Source organism: Rhipicephalus sanguineus, chromosome 3, assembly GCF_013339695.2.
Source record: "Rhipicephalus sanguineus isolate Rsan-2018 chromosome 3, BIME_Rsan_1.4, whole genome shotgun sequence".
Lineage (NCBI taxonomy): Eukaryota > Metazoa > Arthropoda > Arachnida > Ixodida > Ixodidae > Rhipicephalus > Rhipicephalus sanguineus.
In genome coordinates this window covers 222,936,089-222,955,418 of record NC_051178.1, presented here as the reverse complement: position 1 = coordinate 222,955,418, position 19,330 = coordinate 222,936,089, and the positions used below count along the sequence as shown (strand labels likewise).

Genomic DNA, 19,330 nt, shown 5'->3' with positions numbered 1-19,330 from the left:
TAATGGGGAATGAAGAGGATGACGCTGAAGCTAAAACAGCTTTAAATAATGCCCCGGAAGTGTGCATTGTGTTTTCGCGAACACACACTAACGCCTTACTTCGGCTCGTAATGCGCAACTCCACCTTAGAGCATTGGAACAAACCAGAACGCCGGCACAAGCGGCTTCATAACTGGGACCCAGAAATGAAGTTCCGTGGGCCTCACAAGCTAAAGCGAAACATCACATGCATGATTCACCGCATTCGTCTTGGTGTGGCATTCACAAGACGCTATGCCCACTTGATCGGCTGTAGTGACACAGGTCCCGATTGTGGTCATTGTCAGTTACCTGACACACTTGAACATATATTTTGCGCCTGTCCAGCGTACGCACGAGAACGTCAGAAACTGATCTCCTCGATTGGGATAATAGACCGTTAACCGATGACGTTGTGTTAGGTCCTTGGGCTGACGTCAGCAGCACAAATGTGGTTATAGAAGCAGTCGTAGCCTTTTTACAAGCCACTGGACTGGATCCACGTCTTTAGACTTTCCCCAGCGTAGCGGGACTATATTCTCATCTCCCTACCTTACCATCGTCATTCATCACTCTTTCGCTCCCCTGTCCCCCCTCCTCAGTGTAGAGTAGCAGGCCAGAGCAAGATGTAGCTCAGGCCGACCTCTCTGCCTTTCTGTAAATAAATGCTCTCTCTCTCTCGCTTAATTAATAACACCACTTCCCTGACGGCACTAACTGTCCTTAGGCCTTGCCTTGAAAGTTCAATGATGTCTCGAAAAGTGGTGACCGTTACTTGTTAAGCGTTGTGTAATCCTATATTTTGACAGTTTGCTGTTTTATCCTAAATTAATGACACCATCACACATGCTATAACGAAGCTATTCACTTTTTTATATCTGCCAGCGCGATATGTGCCCGTGAGTGTACCGTTTGCTCCGAACCAAAAAGATAACAGAGGCGGGACGCAAGTTCAATTTCATTGCTCACCGCGGCACTGTAAAGATAGCCCTTTTTTATGCGAGTGCGTGTTCCATGCTGCAATAAATCATCTCTGCATTTGATCTTGTGCGCCTTTAAAGATATCCTAACAATGAAAAAAAAAGAAAGAAAATACGACGAAGGCGTTCGAGAGGCCATAAAGAAAGGAAAATAAAAGCACGAAAAGTGCTCACTTACTCGTCCACGGATCGGCGATGTTGGCGTAAGGGCTCCAGTACATCCACATTTGTACGCAGATGAAGGGCGATGAGCAGGCAATGTACAGCACGATGACTACGACGGTGATTTTGACTGTCTTTATCTTCGCGCGGGACAGACCGCGCACCGAGTGGCTTCGAGGACCCATGAATGGCGCCACGGCACTGTCTCTGTTTCCCGCCGCGGCGGTACTTTTGAGTCTGAAGGCGCGGCGAACCGCTCGCGTGGACCCGTCCACCACCACGGTCGCGGTCGCGGCAGTACCGTCTGCGGCCCTAGAGCTTTCTCTCTTCTGGCGCAGGTTGCGCCAGATGGAGCGGCAGATGCACACGTATGTGAAGCACAGCACCAGGAGGGGTACGAAGAACACCGACACGCTGTACCAGGTGACGTAGGCGCGCAGGCCCCAGGGCTCGACGAACGTGCCCCAGCAGTCGTACACGCCAGCGGACACCTCCTGGTAGCTGAAGATGAACACCTGCGGCACGCAGCACAGCAGCGACACGGCCCAGGCGAACGACACGAGCATCTTGGACTTGGCCGGAGTCCAGGAGCAGCTGGACAGGGGAAAGCAGATGGCCTGGTACCTGTCCATGGCGGTCACCACGAGCACGTAGGACGAGAGGTAAGGACCCAGGAGCTGGCCGAACTTGACGGTCTTGCAGGCGAGGTCACCGCCGTGGAAGCGGTAAGTGGCGTCCCAGCCTAGCTGGGGAAGCACCGTGAAGAAGGCGGTGGTCAGGTCCGATATGCACAGGTGGAGCAGGAAGTAGTACATCCGCGTCAACTTTGAGCGGCGCGCCGCTAGAGCGGCGAGGACGCAGCCGTTGCCGGCGACGGTGAAGGCGAAGATGACGGCCAGGACGGCGATCTCGATGTGCGCGAGGGCTTCGTCCCTCGCACCCGCCCATGTCGCGGTCGAGTTTGCCGAGACGTCGTCGAATACGACGGGAGACGTGGAGGTTGAGAAGGCGCTCTCACTGTAAGCGTCGCTCTCCTCATCTATCACGCGGTGTTCCATGAATCGTAAACGGTTCCTTCTTCTAAGGAACGGCTTCGACGCAGTTGCCTCGGCTAATTGAGTACTCGCGAGATTTCGGTGCGAACGTTACGGTGGTGCTCGTGGACGACGCAGCATGCATGGTTCTAGTGAAGAACGCAGCGCACTTTCGTTTCCTGGAGTCATGTAATCACAGCTAGTTATGGTTCAGTTTGTGGTTCGCAACTATGCAAGGAGAAAGCGAAATTGTGGGAGTGTTTCGGTGCATGGGAGAACCACCGGTACAATTACGACTATGTTACCAAATATTGAACTTCGAAATATGAAGCCAAAATAATGCCTTTACACAGCACAGGAGAAACTATTCTGTACCTCTGGCAGTTTTCCTATGTATACTTCTCAGTAATGTCTGGCTCATTTCATGTCAACGCGACGTATTATGCTCTACGATGGGCCACAAAGCTGACTGTCTAACAAAGCTATCGAAAGAAAATTTCCACAATTTGCGCTTGCCAAGGAGACACGTCAAACAAATCTGCTTAAAAACGGAGAGGATAACACAGAAAAACCGAGGAAACTCATACAACAAAGTAAACTAACTTTCTGAGCAACAAAATTGGCGTAGCAGGAGGATGCAGACGAACTGCAATTGTACACGTGTATTATCGAAACTCACGACCGGAGGAATTTTCTTTCTTCTCACAGTAAGTTCGAAATACTCGCGCGCAGTCGTGGCTATCAACTACCTGTAACAACAACAACCCACGGATACTCAACACAAACCTCACGCGCGCAACAGGCTATTCCAAATACGTACTGAAGCTACTTCCTCCCCTCAGAAAGTCACCGCGTCGCCCTTCCTAGTCTTGAAAGAACACAGCACCGTGAGTGAAAATTTTCAGCTTCACTACCGCGTTGAACTGTTCCCTTTAGGTCGCGTGCGGCGGCGTCGGTCGTCACAGTCCGGTCAGTGAGCCGCTCGGTCTGCATAGGACGCCGACTCCCACGTCGACTGTGAAGCGTCTGCTCGTCGCCCGGATCTATTCGCGCTCTGCCGCGAAAGTTCGTCCCGCGGCGCAGCGCGCACGGGACGAGCGCTCGCCGAGAGCGCCGACAGGCAGCGCCATATCGTGGTCGCTAACGTCACTACGCACTAACGGAACGGAGCAACTACTCGAAGTGCTGGCCGGCGGCAGCTCTCACGCAGTCTTAATTCCATCGTGATGAGATGGCGAAAAATCAGTGAATGAATGAATGAATGAAATTCGGCATATCCCACGCACTGTGGGAATCGATGTAATGCAGTCAGCAAGGAGCTACATACATCGCATTGTTTGTCTTTGAGGCAAACGAAGGCATTCATATGTCATGACATGTAGTTCACTGTCGCGTGTTTCTAATGCATGCGTGCACTCTGGTATATACCATGCCAAAGAGACGTATATTCTGGTATATACAATGCATGACCTGTCACTTATGTTCGTCACGCAATCATGTGACATAGGTCGGCAAACTCACTCATGAGCCGACGCAGATCGAACCTTGAGTATGAGTCTTAGTGAGTCCGGTTGAGGAAAATTTTGGCGGGTCTGTGTACGAGTGAGCCCTAAGGGCAAAATATGCTTCATCAGTGAGTCGGATTGAGCTCCTAATTTTTTGCCGATCTATGCTCATGTCATGCCATACCAATTTTGGTACAGATCAACCAAGCGAAACGGCCTCAAGCGCACCATGAGCGTGGTGTGTAAGTCATGCCGTACATGAGATGCGTGTAATGATTTCCATGTTACAACCTGTCGTTTTTATGTTAGTCATACAGTCATGTCATGCCATACCAATTTGGTATACAGGGCGCCCCAGCTAACTCTAGCGATAGTGTTTAAAAATATGCTGGTGCACTCTATGACGAAGCGACCGAATGTATGTTGCTTACTATTGCATGGAGTAAGTGATAATATTTTTGTGTTTGTCTTAATTGCATAATTAGGCATGTTTAATTAACTAGCCTCTGAAGCAACGAAGCTGGACAAAAAATTACAATGAGAAAGGTCTAGATTGGTTTGCAAAACGGCTGACTAGACAGTTTCAACTTAATATCTACCATTATTAGTGTTTTTCTGCTTACTACAGATGCCCGCGAAATACAAAAAAAAAATGAAAATATACCACGTGACATGCCCGCTTTCACGCCGTGATTGCAGTGTTCCCTAACGTTCCGCGTGCATACGAGCATATTATTTGGCCTCTTGTGCAGCCGGGACAGGGCACCGACGAAGGTGTTGGCTGTGCGATGATGCATGTTTTGCTAGCGCTAGCACAAACGATAACCGCTGCGTCTGCTTATTGCTGTCATGAACCGCAGCGAGGGAAACGTATCGTTCGTACCGAAACGTTAGGGAGCTCTGCAATCACAGCGCGCGTAAAGTCCCTGGATATTTTCGGGAAAGTACCGTCTTTCTTTTAACCGAGCCGCCACGCCGAGCACCCTCCTCTCCCGCCTTCCACCGCCTCGCTTCATGGGCCCTCGCCCGGGAAACGCGCGCGTTATCAGCGTGACATAGCATTCTTGATAGGAAAGTGGCGCGAGCCGGGTTATAGGACCGGCGCCCGCACGGTGGCCGTTTGGGAGAGGATATAGATAAGGTTTGGACACTCGGGAGAGGAGGGTTGGACACTAGGGAGAGGATATGGAGGAGAGTGTCACTACTTTCTATATATTAAGGGACTTTAAGCGCGCGTAGGCGCGCAAGCGGGCATGTCACGTGATATTTTTTTTGTATTTCGCGGGTATCTCTAGTAAGCAGAAAAACACTAATAATTAATAGATATTAAGTTAGAAACCAGTCATGATTTGATAATGCTTCCCGAATGAGCCCCAACCCATCCTTATTCTTCTAGTTATTTCACTCTCATGGTTCGGCTCCGCGGTTACTACCTGTCCTAAGTAGACGTACTCCTTTACAACTTCCAGTGTCTCGCCACCTATCGCAAAGCGATGTTCTCTGCCAAGATTGTTCCACATTACTTTAGTTTTATGCATATTAATTTTCAGACCTACTCTTCTACTTTCCGTATCCAGTTCAGTAATCATGAGCTGCAATTCGTCTCCCGCGTTACTCATCAATGCAATGTCGTCAGCGAATCGTAGGTTACTGAGATACTCTCCATTAACTCTTATCCCTAACTCTTCCCAATCTAGGGCCCTGAAAACCTCCTGTAAACACGCGGTGAATAACATTGGAGAGATCGTGTCTCCCTGCCGTACGCCCTTCTTTATTGGGATTCTGTCGCTTTCTTTATGGAGGACTATAGTGGCTGTGGATCCGCTGTAGATTTCTTCCATTATGTTTATATAGGCTTCGTCGATGCCTTGATTCCGCAGTGCCTGCATGACTGCTGATATGGAAGGTATATAACAGCTGCATCTTACCGGTACTTACCTACGGAGCAGAAACCTGGAGACTTACAAAGAGGGTTCAACTTAAATTGAGGACGACGCAGCGAGCGATGGAAAGGAAAATGATAGGTGTAACCTTAAGAGACAGGAAGAGAGCAGAGTGGGTCAGGGAACAAACGGGGGTTAAGGACATCATAGTTGAAATCAAGAAGAAGAAATGGATATGGGCCGGGAACGTAGCACGTCGGCAGGATAACCGGTGGTCATTAAGGGTAACTGACTGGATTCCAAGAGATGGCAAACGCGTGAGGGGGAGACAGAAAATTAGGTGGGTAGATGAGATTAAGAAGTTTGCAGGTATTACGTGGCAGCAGAAAGCACAGGACCGGGTTGATTGGCGGAACATGGGAGAGGCCTTTGCCCTGCAGTGGGCGTAGACAGGCTGATGATGATGATGATGATGAAGTTAGAAACTGTCTAATCAGACGTTTTGCAAACCGATCTCGAACCTTCGCACTAGAATTTTTCTTCCAGCTTCGTTGCTTCAAAAGTTAGTTAAATAAACATACCTCATTAAGCAGACCACAGAAAACAGTTTGACATACTACGCAGTAGTAAGCAACATAAATTCAGTCGCGTCGTCATAGAGTGCACTGACATATTTTAAAACCCTGACTACAGCTAGCAGGAGCACCATGTATATCAAGCTAGTGAAATGGCCTCGAGCGTATCATGTGAGTCATGCCGTGCATGACATGCATGTTATTATTCTTATGTTACAACCTGTAATTTATGTTCGTCATACAGTCATGTCACTCCACACCAATTTCGGTATATATCAAGCTAGCGAAACGGCCTCCCGCGCACCATGAGCGTGGTATGAAAGTCATGCCGTACATGACATGCATGTCATGATTTTCATTTTACCACCTGTCATTTATGTTCGACATACATAAATGTCACGCCATGCCAATATTGGTATACCATACCAATATATATCCACTCAATGAGACGGCAGCGAGCACCCCAAGGCCGTGTCATGTAAATTACGCCGTACATGACATGCATGTCATTATTTAAGCGTTACGGCCTGTCAGTTAGGTTATTCATATGCGCTTGTCCCGCCATACCAATTTCGGTCTATATCAATTTAACGAAACGGCAGCGAGAGCAACAAGACCGTGGCATGTAAATCATGCCGTACACGACATGCACGTCATGATTTTAATGTTACGACCTGTCTGTTATGTTCGTCATACACTCGTGTCATGTCATACAAATGTGGTATACATCTCGTTAACGAAACTGCCACAAGAGCGCAAAGTCGAAGGCGGCCAGATGGATACGCTCAAAGTGGCGGAAGTTCGCTAAGAAATGCTTCGCATTTAATAAATAAATAAATAGCGGTGGCCGCATTTCGATGCAGGCGAAATGCCAGAGTTCCGTGTACTGGGCGATTTCAGTGCACGTTAACGAACACCAGATGGTAAAAGTTTCCACAGCCTTCCACTACGGCAGCTCTCATATAATCATGTCGTGGTTTTTAACGTAAAACTCCAATAAATAAATAAATAAATAAATAAATAAATAAATAAATAAATAAATAAATAAATAAATAAATAAATAAATAAATAAATAAATAAATAAATAAATAAATAAATCAGAATCAGAATCCACTTTACTTCCAACACACTTGTTGGGGTCCCCCAGGCAAAAAGCTGTGCAAAACAGCTTGACGGGACCTGGGGGCCTACAAAGGGCAGCAGATGCAGTAGATTTCGCACAGATGTACACTTGTAAGCGAAAACAAACAGCATAATACAAAAAAATATAAAAAGTCACTATATATACAATGAACACCAGAACACTGTTTCTGTATGACGCACAGAACATGAAATATTGTTTAGATTTGAGCAAAAAAAATATATTTATGGCTTCATCAAATAATCACGCACATCTGATTCGAACACACGGAATGGGGCACTAAAATTAATGAGCGTTTTTAAGGAGTTGTAAAGTTCTGGTATGAAATATTCAAGTCTGGCTCTACCGTAGTTTGTGCGAGTATGTGGTGCTGGCATTGGCCTGTGTTGTCATGACGGGTGTGTTCTTCGTCTTTTGGAAGCTTGTTTTTATACATATAAAGAGATAGTTTATAGTCGTGTAGCTTGTAAGCTCTTAGCATATTATGTTTAATGAATAGGGGAGCAGTGGGTAGTAGGCTTGGGTGTCCACTGAAATTTTCAAAGATTCTTAACACGTTCTTTTGCAGCTGTTCTAGTTTATTATAGTTAGTAGTAGTTGTTGTACCCCAGACTAAATAAATAAATAAGTAAATAAATAAATAAATAAATTAATTAATTAATTCATAAAATCTGTCAAGCGAGGGATGCTAAATAAAGGCCCCTGGTAAGGTACCTGATGCTGCGGAAGAGAGAAACATGGAAGAGAAAGCTGTGAGAGAAAGAAGGAAACACGCTTGCAAATGGGCGGGCATGGACGCGCCCTGAACGTGATACGCAGTCAGTTGAAGCGCAGGTAAATCATTGTCAAAAGGAAAAAAAAAAAAAGGTTCTGCCTTTCCCGTCTTTTGCATTGGTGATCGATTGGTTACGCATTCCTAATTATGCAACGGTGCCACGAAATAACACAAAAAACTCACAGCGTCCCTTATGCACTAATCTAAGGCGACTACAAAGCGAAATCCATCTTTTTCTTCTCAATCACTTGCATTGATCCTGCCTCGCCACCTTCTGAAAGCTTTCTGCAGCTAACGTGGTTTTCCACTGCCTCCAGGATCGGAGGCATCTCACCTGGTTTCGCACTGCCTCCGTGATCGGCCCACCTTTGAACAAGCTACGATCTCATGCGATGGCGTCATCGTGTGGTGTTACGTCACGAAGGCGTCATATTGACGTCACAAAGTTTGGCGATCTGTGATGTTGTGATGACGTCATATCGTGACGTCATCACGTGACGATGATATTTTGCGTCACTCGCGTTGACGCCACCGACGGGAGACGCCGACGCGGGATTTCGGTCAATTTTCGCGTTTGATGAGGCGTCTAAGGCTTTCGCCTTGAAATCACTGAGGAACACATATTCTGCGTTGGTTCAGTCGTGTGTTCCTCAGCAACTTTGTCTGAAAATCGTGGCGCCGTTTCGTAATTATATGATCAATTGGGACAAATGATAGTAACGCTGAGAGAGAGAGAGAGAGAGAGAGAGAGAGAGAGAGAAATTTTTCTAATGAAAAGCTGGAGATGTTTGCCTGGCTATTCGCCTGACATGCTACTCCAGGTGCTGGGTGATGATTATGATATATGCACAGATAACCACACACACACATAAATAGACTACACTGTTTACAAAGTTTCGGTCAGGCTTGTGGCCCGCAAGAAAGTCAGCAGCGCTTTCGTGGCGCGTAACGCACATGTGATGCTTTGCCATGGGCCCAGAATGTGCCGCAGTTCTAAACACGAGTACCCTCTGAAGGCGGCCTAGTAACGCTGGCACGGACACTATAGGCAATCAGTCATTAGCTTTAATGCGTTGGACAACTCGCGGCGTTTCCTACACAGAAATATAATATCTGGGGTTTAACGTTCCAAAACCATGATATCATTATGAGAGACGCCGTAGTGGAGGGCTCCGGAAATTTCGACCACCTGGGGTTCTTTTACGTGCACCTAAATCTAAGTACACGAGCCTCAGACATTCTCGCCTCCATCGAAAATGCAGCCGCCGCAGCCGGGATTCGATCCCGCGACCTTCGGGTCAGCAGTCGAGCGCCATAACCACTAGACCACCGTGGCGGGGCTCCTACACAGAAATCGCGTTGGAACATGTAAAGGGCGTCGTCAGATAACATGAGTAATAAACTATAACGGCATTCCTGCGTGTGCATCGAGTCCGTTTTTGATGGTTGCCGAGGTTAACTCATGATGTTTTCTTTTTTTGAAATATTAAATACAAACTGTCACAACAATCGCTATAACGGGATGTGCTGAATCTAGCGCTTGGAAGCATTGAGTACACACAATTCCTGGCTCCTAGAACAATGGCCGCACGCGCGTCGGTGGCTATGAACTTAATGAAGTACTTCTAGATGAGAACGAAAGTTCCTCCTCGTGGGAGCTCATACTGAAGTATCACTGGAGATAAGCTTTACTGAAGCACCTGAATTCGACGTGTCTCTGCGACTATTTATAGACGTGCCGCGCGAGTACGCGTGTGTGCTTAATTAGTACTCTCTTTCTCTCCCCTTCTTTCGTCTTCTTATTTTCACGCGTGCCCTTTCCCAGATATCTAGCAAAGTGGACGTGCGTGTGGCTAACGTCCTTACTTTTTTCTCTCATTGACATCTGCATACCTCCTCTGTTTTCATCACTACTTTTCCACTGTGCCGCCCCGTGTCTGACACTTATTGTCCGTCTAAAACAAGAGGAACCTCGAGCACCACCCACTATGCGAACGTCTCCCACGTGTTTACTTAATTAAACAGCTCGAACGGCGGGCTTAATTATTTATGAACAAGTCCAAAAACATTCACACGTGGAACGCTCGCTGTCATTGTCAGAGCGAGGTCGCTGACACGAGATTGGAGGATTCGAGCGACAGGCTTTAATCGCCCGGCAAAGGACCTCCCCCGCAGTCCCCCCCCCCCCTCCTCCCCCGCTTCCTTGGGGTGTGTCGATGTTAAAGGTCTGGTCATAGTGAGCGTGCCTACGAGCGAAACTAACGTAGCTATGGTCGTACGTAGCAGTCCGATGTGAAAGCATTGCGCAAGATCACTTCGTGCAACACTTCGCTGTCCAGCGCTTTCTCGTGTTCGAGGCAACAGCTGCACGGCTATATTTGCATAATGCCCAGTGTGCTATGATGAAACATGCTTCGCGCCTCTGGGTCGTGGTCGCTACATTCTGCGGCGTTTGTTCTGTGATTTCTCTTCATTTTTTATTTCTGTCTTTCTATCCTTTTTTCGAGGGCCCGAAAATGCAATTACGCGACGAGATTGCGCCACATCGCGTCGCTTCTTGCAGATGAAACTCAAGGTACGATTGCTAACGGAGATGCCATGCTTGCCCATTTTGTTGCTGTTAGAATGTTGTATGGCGGAAATGGGGTGGAGGGGGGGGGGGTCAACCGTAATTTGGGAAATCTAATTAAGGCAATTGGCATTTATAATGCCTAGAAGAAATACTGTCACCCATACTTGAACATCATGAAAACAGTGCAGAAAAAGACACGGACAGGAAAAGATTGAAAGACACACCACAGCAACCCACACATCTTCGCAGGACCTAGATTCGTTTGCAGAAGGTATACGTATGTGTACACTGAGGTGAAACGAGTGCCGTTTCCACTTTTATCTGTGACGACCACCGCAGTGGTTTACAGGTAGCGCAGTCGGTAGCAGGTGCTGGATGGTAAAGAGAAGGCTAACACTAAAACCCTTTCTCAAGTGCCAGAGAGAAGTAACCTTGAAGAGCGCAGTTGTTAGAAAAACGAAGTTTTGAAAGCGGCACGTGAGAAGAGAGCTGTGTCCGTCCGAACGAAGAGTGTGCGAGGTTCTGGGCGACCGCAATTGGCCCAGTCGATTCCATGCCGGTAGAACTCTGCCTGTTGAAATATACCGCAAAGAAAAGACAAAATCGCCAGGCTGGGGGCTGTGCCACTTCGGATACGTATCTGTCTACAGCGACTGCCGCTTCAGAACCGGAGAGCCACCGCTCTGAGCGACGAATTTTGTAACGAATAATTTATGACATGGTACTCAAATATTGTGACGAACGGTATAAAATTGCCCTCGAGATACGATGTACTTTGGGTTTCTAACATGCGCATCTCCATCGCCAACGCGGCTACTAAGAGATCATTAGGAAGTCGCTCGGAATTAAGAATGCCCTTTTTCACCGTAACATTCCTCACGTAGTGTATCTGCCAAAGACAACGCTGCGCACGTGAAAGCCGCGTTTGTGTAAGTTCCATGGCGCCTTAAGCGTGCTTAGCGGAAACTGAACTTGACTACGTTCTAAACGTTTTTCTTTGTTAAGAGCGGGCGGCATGCCGTAAAGCCTTCGGTGTTTGTAATTCTAATCCTGTGCAAACAATTCGTGTGCAGTGCTATAAATCTTGAGAGAATTTACCGTTGAGCACCCTCGCAGCAGGTGTATGGGATATCCGACACCGCCTTCAGGCCATGTGAGGCTTAAAGCTGCCTGCTAGATTAAACGATGTTAGGAAAAGGAAATGCAAAGAAAGACAGTTTTTTTAAAGGGCATTTGAGTACGCACCTTCTACAGCTGCTACTTCATCTCCTTTCGTATTCTTGCGACAATAATGGATTGAAGGGAAAGAATTTACATTGGATGAAGGCGGGTAGAAAAGCGGAAATAAGCTTAAAATGTTCATTGTGAGATCTGGAATACATCAGTTGAGTGGTCATAAAAGAAATAGGAAGCACTAATATTTTGCCGGCCTCAAAGAAATGCAAGAAATTTAGACGGAGTGGACCAATTTGAAGCCCGTCAGGTGCCAAGTGTAACAGCTCGCATAATGCTTGAAAATTTGCATCTGCGTCATCTCGCGCATTTTCGACGTGCTACGCAATCCTTTTATAAAACATGTACTAATCTCCGAGCCTTCATTCTGTGTTCTCTCTTGTAAAGCGTGTTTTGCCGCATTTATGGTGTTAATGTGACAAAACCAAACTTCAGAGGCCATTAGAAAATTTACTTGCACAGCAATTAATGAAGTTCATAGCGCATTATCGTGCCAAACAATCTACAACATATAGCAGACAATCGGAATATCATGCGCTTTTAGGTTTTGAAGAAAACGATGTTGTTAATAAAAGTGAAACCTGTAAGCATTTGCCCAAAACTGAAAAGCAAACGATCAAATATGAGGCCATCTTAATTTTTACGAGCCTGATCTTATTCGACAGAACAACATATTTTTTGCGGGTTTTTCACCCTTCACAATCACTGTTTGCCTCTATTCTCGAGGCACTTTCAGTTAATGGTGACTCAATACACGGAAGCATTTCCTTTATTCAGCAAACTTGTTCTGCTTTAACAGCGTCACAAGAGAGCGGTCTACGCTGAGAAGCTGAAGTCACGAGCGCGTTGAGGCTGCTCACGCTCCACGGGCTATACTCTATCTCAAAAATAAGCTGCAGCATTACCTAAGGTTGGAGGGGCACGCAGGTAATCTTCTTGCACAGAAGGAGAAATAATATTCATCCTTGAATTCCTGATTAAAATGGCGGGTTTTTAGAGTTCTGTAGTAAGGATGCTGACGCTCTTGTAGATCGCCTTGACGAGACACGTACGTGCCTTCTACGCCAAGAGGAAAGCCGTAGCTCGCAAGGCCCGTCACGTCCAATCGCGTACATCGCGTACATCGAGCAGCGTTCCTCTGCGCGTAACAGAAGCAACGAGATTTCTTAACGGTAAACTGAGCGTGTCCTACGTTTCAAGACGTCCAAGGAGACCAGGTGGCCTTCGGCGAGGCAAGAAGAGCGGCAGCAATGCCACTCCATAGTGACCATAAAGACCCGTCCCCATAATGACCCATCCCCATAATGATCAGACTTCATTAGGGTGGCTTGTTGGGCAAGTTGCTATTGTTACGTTTGGCCGAGTTGCGCTCCAAGCCGGGAGAAGAACACGCCTCGAGAAGGAAGAACGTACTTTTAATGCCGCATGCTTGCCGAAAGAAGGTGTACAAAAAGAAGCGCCCACGGCGTGATCCGCAGTCCTTTATAAAGGAACGCCATGATCAAAGGGCGAGGGAGAACATATCAACGCACATGCGCGATAGCAGATTATCGTCCGGAACAGATGAGCCAGACTTGGGCGCCGGCTGATAGGCGGTGAGCGGTGCGCAAACGCAACAGGTATATAGTTATTTAAAGAAATGCCAGCAGCACCAAACGAAAGCAGAAGAAACGGAGACAAGAAAAAAGAGACAGGAACAGGAAGGATGCTGGTACCAGACGTGTTGACTGTTATGTTGCCATATATGTGCAGGTTCGATTCAATGATGACAAGAGACATTAGCAGAGACATTATTAATTACCTTTCAGACATTTTCTTTTACATTGCGATGGCGTTGTTTGATATGTGTGTTTTTTACATACGTGTGGGCGTGTGTTTATTTTCCATATGGTACTGTTTAATGAAAACCAGCAGATAATGAAGCCAAGGAAGCCCCACCCCTCCCCCCGTCCGCTTATCGGGATATTTATGTGCATGCAAACCTGGGAGTGTTAGTCAGCGCCGCTCGCAGCCATCACGGCGAATGTGGAACGCTCTTTCTTTTATACCAGATGGCGTCACGTAGCACTTGAACCGTTGAACGAGCGGACATCTGACCAATAAGCCCTCGCATACTACCTGAAGGCATCGGGCGCATAGTCCGAAGGGCGCACGTCTCCTATACCTTCCATGGCTCCATTATCTGCCGGTTTTCTTTAAGGTTGTGTCAAACAAAGAAGCGAGCCCTCAAAAATTCCTTTCCTTCCTTCATGTACAACTGCTTGTATGTTTATTTCTTGTGTTACGTGCTCGATCCACTCGAGCTAAGGAGTAGCCGGCGGCTTATTTGTGCACCAACATCTCCTTTTAGATCATATCAATAAAAAAAGATAAAGAAGAAGCGCGGCGAGCGGCAAGCGGCAGCGTAGGAATCTTCAAAGGGGTGGGCTTGATACCTTCGGAGGCCGGCGACGAAACGTCAGCTTTTGCTCGATCACATCACAGCGGCGGCTCGCGCTAGCTGAGCAGCAGCGAAGCCGCGCGCTCCTCCCCTATAAGCCCACGCGAATAATCTGTGAAGCACTTAGTGTCTAACGCGCATGGATTTCCACGCTATGTGTCGCATCATTTTGCCGACCATGTATGTGCATCGACCTTGTCGTCCTTAGCCCCAACACTTCGTTGACCCATTCTTTATTCCTCGTGCAATAGGTAAAACGTTGTTACGCGTCCCCGCCTGGTGTATTTGGATGAATGCGTGCCCCAATTTTTCCTCACACTACATCATACGTGTCCAAGAGCTCGCGTGAAGCCCTAAGTCATCAATATTGCATAACTAGAATAGCGTGAAAAACAGAGACTCAGTCGTTCATATTGAGTTAGGTAGTTTCAGAGTGACATGCAAACACCTAGCGCGTGCCGCATGTCTTTTTTTTTTCTGCATTGTTACATCTGGAGGTTCCTTTATACTCAGAACACAAGATAGCCCTATGCAATACTTTAATGGACATACCCTAGTCATTGCACTTTAATCACACAGTGATCATCTGTGTCTTGCCGTCACCAGCACGACTCTGATAAATATGCAGGGAAGAGCGTTTTAATTCGTAAGAAGTTATTTATCACTTGTGTACACACAATGGCGGGTGGCGCCTGGAATTATGAAAATTCTGCAAGAAAATAAAGTAGGAAATACCGCATTTTCTCATTTCCAATGCGTTGAATAAACGGGAGCACTGAAGCCTAACGGAGGGCGATATGAAGATTCTCATGTAGAGCGATTAATAACGACGGCATTCCGAAACTATCTTGTGCTCGCACTTAATAACGCAATTTTCCGTTTAACCTCGTGCCTACTTCGCTATAACTGCAAAGCAGCGTGCCTTCAGGTATTGGTGGCAGTTCTTCGGCAGCCGTAATATTTCATTTTTAAAGCAAAAAGAAATGGTAAATGTGCAGGAACGCCAAGAAAGAAAAAAAAAGGCAAGAAAAAAAAAGTAAGATGGCTATTTACCGATGAGGCAACGAGGGTACAACTCGCATTCATTAGCTTTCCTTAATAATGGACTAGCCTCTCTTTTCTGAATAGGAAAAAAAAAGAACAACAGACCGAAATTATACCGATTAATTATCGAGAGCCAAGTAGGTTTTCAATGCTTCCGTTCATTTCACTCAATGCAATACGTTTTGTCGAGGAAACACTTTTCCACAGTCGGACAAACGCCCCGGCATCTAGGCCAGCTACTTAAAAGTATTGTCTCGTTTGCTTTCGAAATGGAATCCCAATTTGGTGTTGTTCGAATCGAAATTTTGAACCTCGGAGCCCGGATGAAAAGAAATCGCGTCGTGCAGACTTGGTTGCGCAAATGTTCTCGAGTCTCACTGAAGAATCGACGAACCAAACCTGATGGCACGTTAAGACGGCTTTGTCTTATCTGCTGACAACTGCAGTTCGAGCATCACGTAGCGTCAATTGGTATCGTGGTGGATTGAACCCGAAAGGCGGACATGGATTGGATTGACTCACCATCATGGTATTTCAATCTGAGAAAAGTGTGAACGTCGCTAAAGTAGTAACCTGCGGATATACACCATTTATCTTTCTCTCTCTTATCGTATTTCTGATTTTGAGGTTGACAATTTGAAAGGGCATGGCAAGGCAAACTTGTGATACAGAAAGAAAATGGCAAGCCTGCAATGGACACGCAGCACAGTCAGAGCGAAACCTGGTGGAGCGGCTTTTCTAGAGCCCTTCGTAAACTCTCTTGGGGTGACAACGGAAAGTACAGTTGCAAGGTACCCACTACGCCATAAATCAGCATAATTTTGCGAAGTAGGTAAATACCCGATATGCCATTATTCATCAATCTGCGGAAAAGTGACGTAACCACTAAGTGACTCGGCGGCACTATGTGCACCTTGTGGATGTTGCTGATGACGATGAAGGATTATGACTGAGCCCTTTGTAAAGGGTGGGTAGCTTTAAACCACCCACTCTTTACGCAATTCGCATTGTGTGACGCCTCGTTCTTATTATACTCCTCTACCCCGCTGTATCACAACGTGGTTCCCTTCATGCCGGACGTGACTCCCGTGTAGAGTCTTTCTGCGAATGAGTTTCAAGCACCAGCGTGTCTCTGTGGGAGGACTGCCACGCAGAGAACCCTGATTCAAATCGCGTCCGACCCCGCATTTTTTTGTTACGGCGATAGCTTACTAAAGCAACAGCCGATTTGCGTAACGAGTGGGTCGGTTAATGCTTCGAACCCATTACAAAAGGCTCATCCATAATTCTTCATCGTCATCAGCTACAACATCAACAAAGTGCACATATTCCCTTACAGATGTGTAGCGGGTACCTCGCTTCTCAGTAGAATGACGAATAATGGCAAAGTGGATGTTTCCCAACTTTACAAAAATTGTATGATTTATGGCGTAGTGGGTACTTTTGCAAGTGTACTTGTACGTATTAGTTGTCCCAAGAGAGTTTTCAACTGCCTCAATAAAGGACGCTCTTGCAGCTTTCGCTGGGACTGTGCTGCGTGTTCCGCGCAGGCCTGGCATCTTCCTTTTTTTATCTCAATGCGCACGGTAGCGGTTACGGACACCGGCGGCGGCGGCGGCGGCATACAACTACGCCACCAAAATCAGCTGTGGTTGGGACCTCAAAACAGCTTTCGTATACCCAGCTTTCGTTGTTTTTACAGCATCAAGCTTTCGCCTACTATTGTTACAAGAGTTTAACACAAGAAGGCGAAAGCCTGAATGCAGTCATATGAGCTGCACCGAGCGAGTACACATGTATTGCATTAAATCGACACTTTCAACGCCTCAAGCGAGTAGCTTGGTCCTTGCATGTCTTATTTTTTATTTTTTCAAAAGCGTGCAGACTTTAACGGAGTACTCCACTATACGCGTCTGTAAGGCAATAGGCGTCCCTACGTAACTGCTCACTTTGTTGATGCTGTGGCTGCCGCTGATCACGATGGCGAATGATAGCTTAGTCCATTGTAATGGGTGATAAGCTTTGCATCACCAACTCATTACGCAATTCACATAGTGTGACACCTGATGTGATTCTACGCTTCTGCTACGCAATGTTGGGTTTGTTAACGAGGCTCTTCAACTGACATTATTAAGACGCAAACTCAGGCGAAGGCGGCTTTGGGCGAAAAGCCGGCGTCGACTCCGAATCGTACAAGACGAGGCGAAGTGAGCGCACGAGATGCTCGCTCCCTTCGTCTTTGCGAAAGCGTGCTGCGCTGCCACTTCTTTGCGAATGCCTGTAACGGAGGCGATAAAGAAGACGATCCCCTGACGCAGCAGACGTCAAGGAAAGCTTCTGCGAAGCGGCGCGCCGATCTTTCGGAGACTTTTAAGAAGAAACAGCGTTCAAGTGACTCGGCGTACTGGCGGTTGTGGTGTAACGCGGAATGACAAAGCTACAGAGTACGCTGGGCCAGGACCTGGTGGATTACGCGGTAGGCCGAAAAAGTGGGCAACGCGAGAGGAGGCTGGACAAGCACGAAATGAGGCGCGATGAGTCAAGCGACCTGCACGTACTTTCCATTTTCATTCCATTTTCGGACTGTGACGGGTCGTTTCTCTCTTTAATGCGTCGGCACTCAGGCTTTCTTCTTCGAGTCGTCTTAGCTTTAGTGTAAGAGACCTGTGAATTTTTTTCTTACACTTGTTTCTTGTTTGAAATTTTGTACCGGTATTGTACACTCTATCCGTTGTCTTCAAGTGTCTTCTGTTCCGTTTGTGATTCCCTTTAGTATGTGCTATTCTAGCCCCTCCTGTGTGCAACAAATTACTGGCTCACGATATTTCGAAATAAATAAATAAATAAATAAATAAATAATGAGGTAGGAAGTGAGGAATAGTTGCACGACATGCTATGCTGAGATGAAAACACGTGCAGGACGCCAATGCAGTATACGAGATGAACAAGCACACGCTCTTTCACCGTTATTACGTCCGACGAAAGTAGGCGAAATGAAATCCTGTCGTCGTCCCCTGGGATATTCCCGTCTGTGCAGGATGTTTCAGAACTGATTGAAGAAAGGTGAGCAACTTCTTGGTTTCCTGTCCTAGCATCACAACAGCCCCCAAATCTGTCCAAAAGAACACTGCCAGAAAAGTTCTTCAGTAAAGCTAGGCACGTTAAAGGGCCACCGACCTGCGATAATTTCCCAGCGGACTTGACCTGTATTCGGATGCTCTTGTTGTTCGTTGTTCGCCTCCAAGGAAACACTGTCGTCGTTACTTTCAAGTATAGAGACAGACTAGCTTGTGATTTTTTATTGCGACAGCAATTATATGGACAGTCTCGGCTGGATTTTGCCGTCGCCGTCATTCACCGTATATGCATAAGTATGTATGTATATATATATATATATATATATATATATATATATATATATATATATATATTGTCACGTGGTCGTGACGTTGACGAAGGCAGCACTCAGCACGTCAGAGATGAAACTCTTTATTTGGCCGAACTTGTGGCCGGGAAACTGAAAAGCAATACACTGATAGCAGCGAATAGAGCGTCGACCGTCGATCAACTGACAAGCGGTGAAGCGCGTCGGCTTTTATACAGGCGCTATCGAACTTTCCAGCGATATCGCTGGTTTTTGCGTAATCTCTAGAATAAGCTCGAGTGTTCGCGTCTTGCGCGCAATCTTAACAAAATGATCTACAATACTCGTGAAGCTTCTCGAACAATGAGGCGCGGTTTGCGCTAAGCGTTGCTGACAGTCTTTGTGGGCAAAAACTGAATACAGCAAAATGCTAATAAGAAACGCCCGTGGCAATGCCCCCCTCTGAAAAAGCGTCGTCCCGATGCTTAAAACAGAACAGGCCAATGCATGCAACAATAAATAACAAGAACAAAGTACAATAAACAATAAGCACAAGCAAGAAAGTACAATAATGAAGCAAAATCACAGTCCTTAGATTCGCTAA

The 19,330-nt window shown here is 46.6% G+C and overlaps 1 protein-coding gene across 1 annotated transcript; it reads right to left on the bottom strand.

Moving 5' to 3' along the window:
* Positions 1-1,168: 1,168 nt before the first annotated feature.
* Positions 1,169-3,227, bottom strand: LOC119386317 (oxytocin receptor). The gene has a single exon (XM_037653642.1). It carries the CDS (start codon positions 2,216-2,218, stop codon positions 1,169-1,171), a length of 1,050 nt encoding a protein of 349 aa, XP_037509570.1. The 5' UTR covers positions 2,219-3,227.
* Positions 3,228-19,330: the final 16,103 nt, after the last annotated feature.

Coding starts and splice junctions, on each gene's coding strand:
- LOC119386317 (XM_037653642.1), bottom strand. CDS start 2,218: ATGGAACACCGCGTGATAGATGAGGAGAGCGACGCTTACAGTGAGAGC.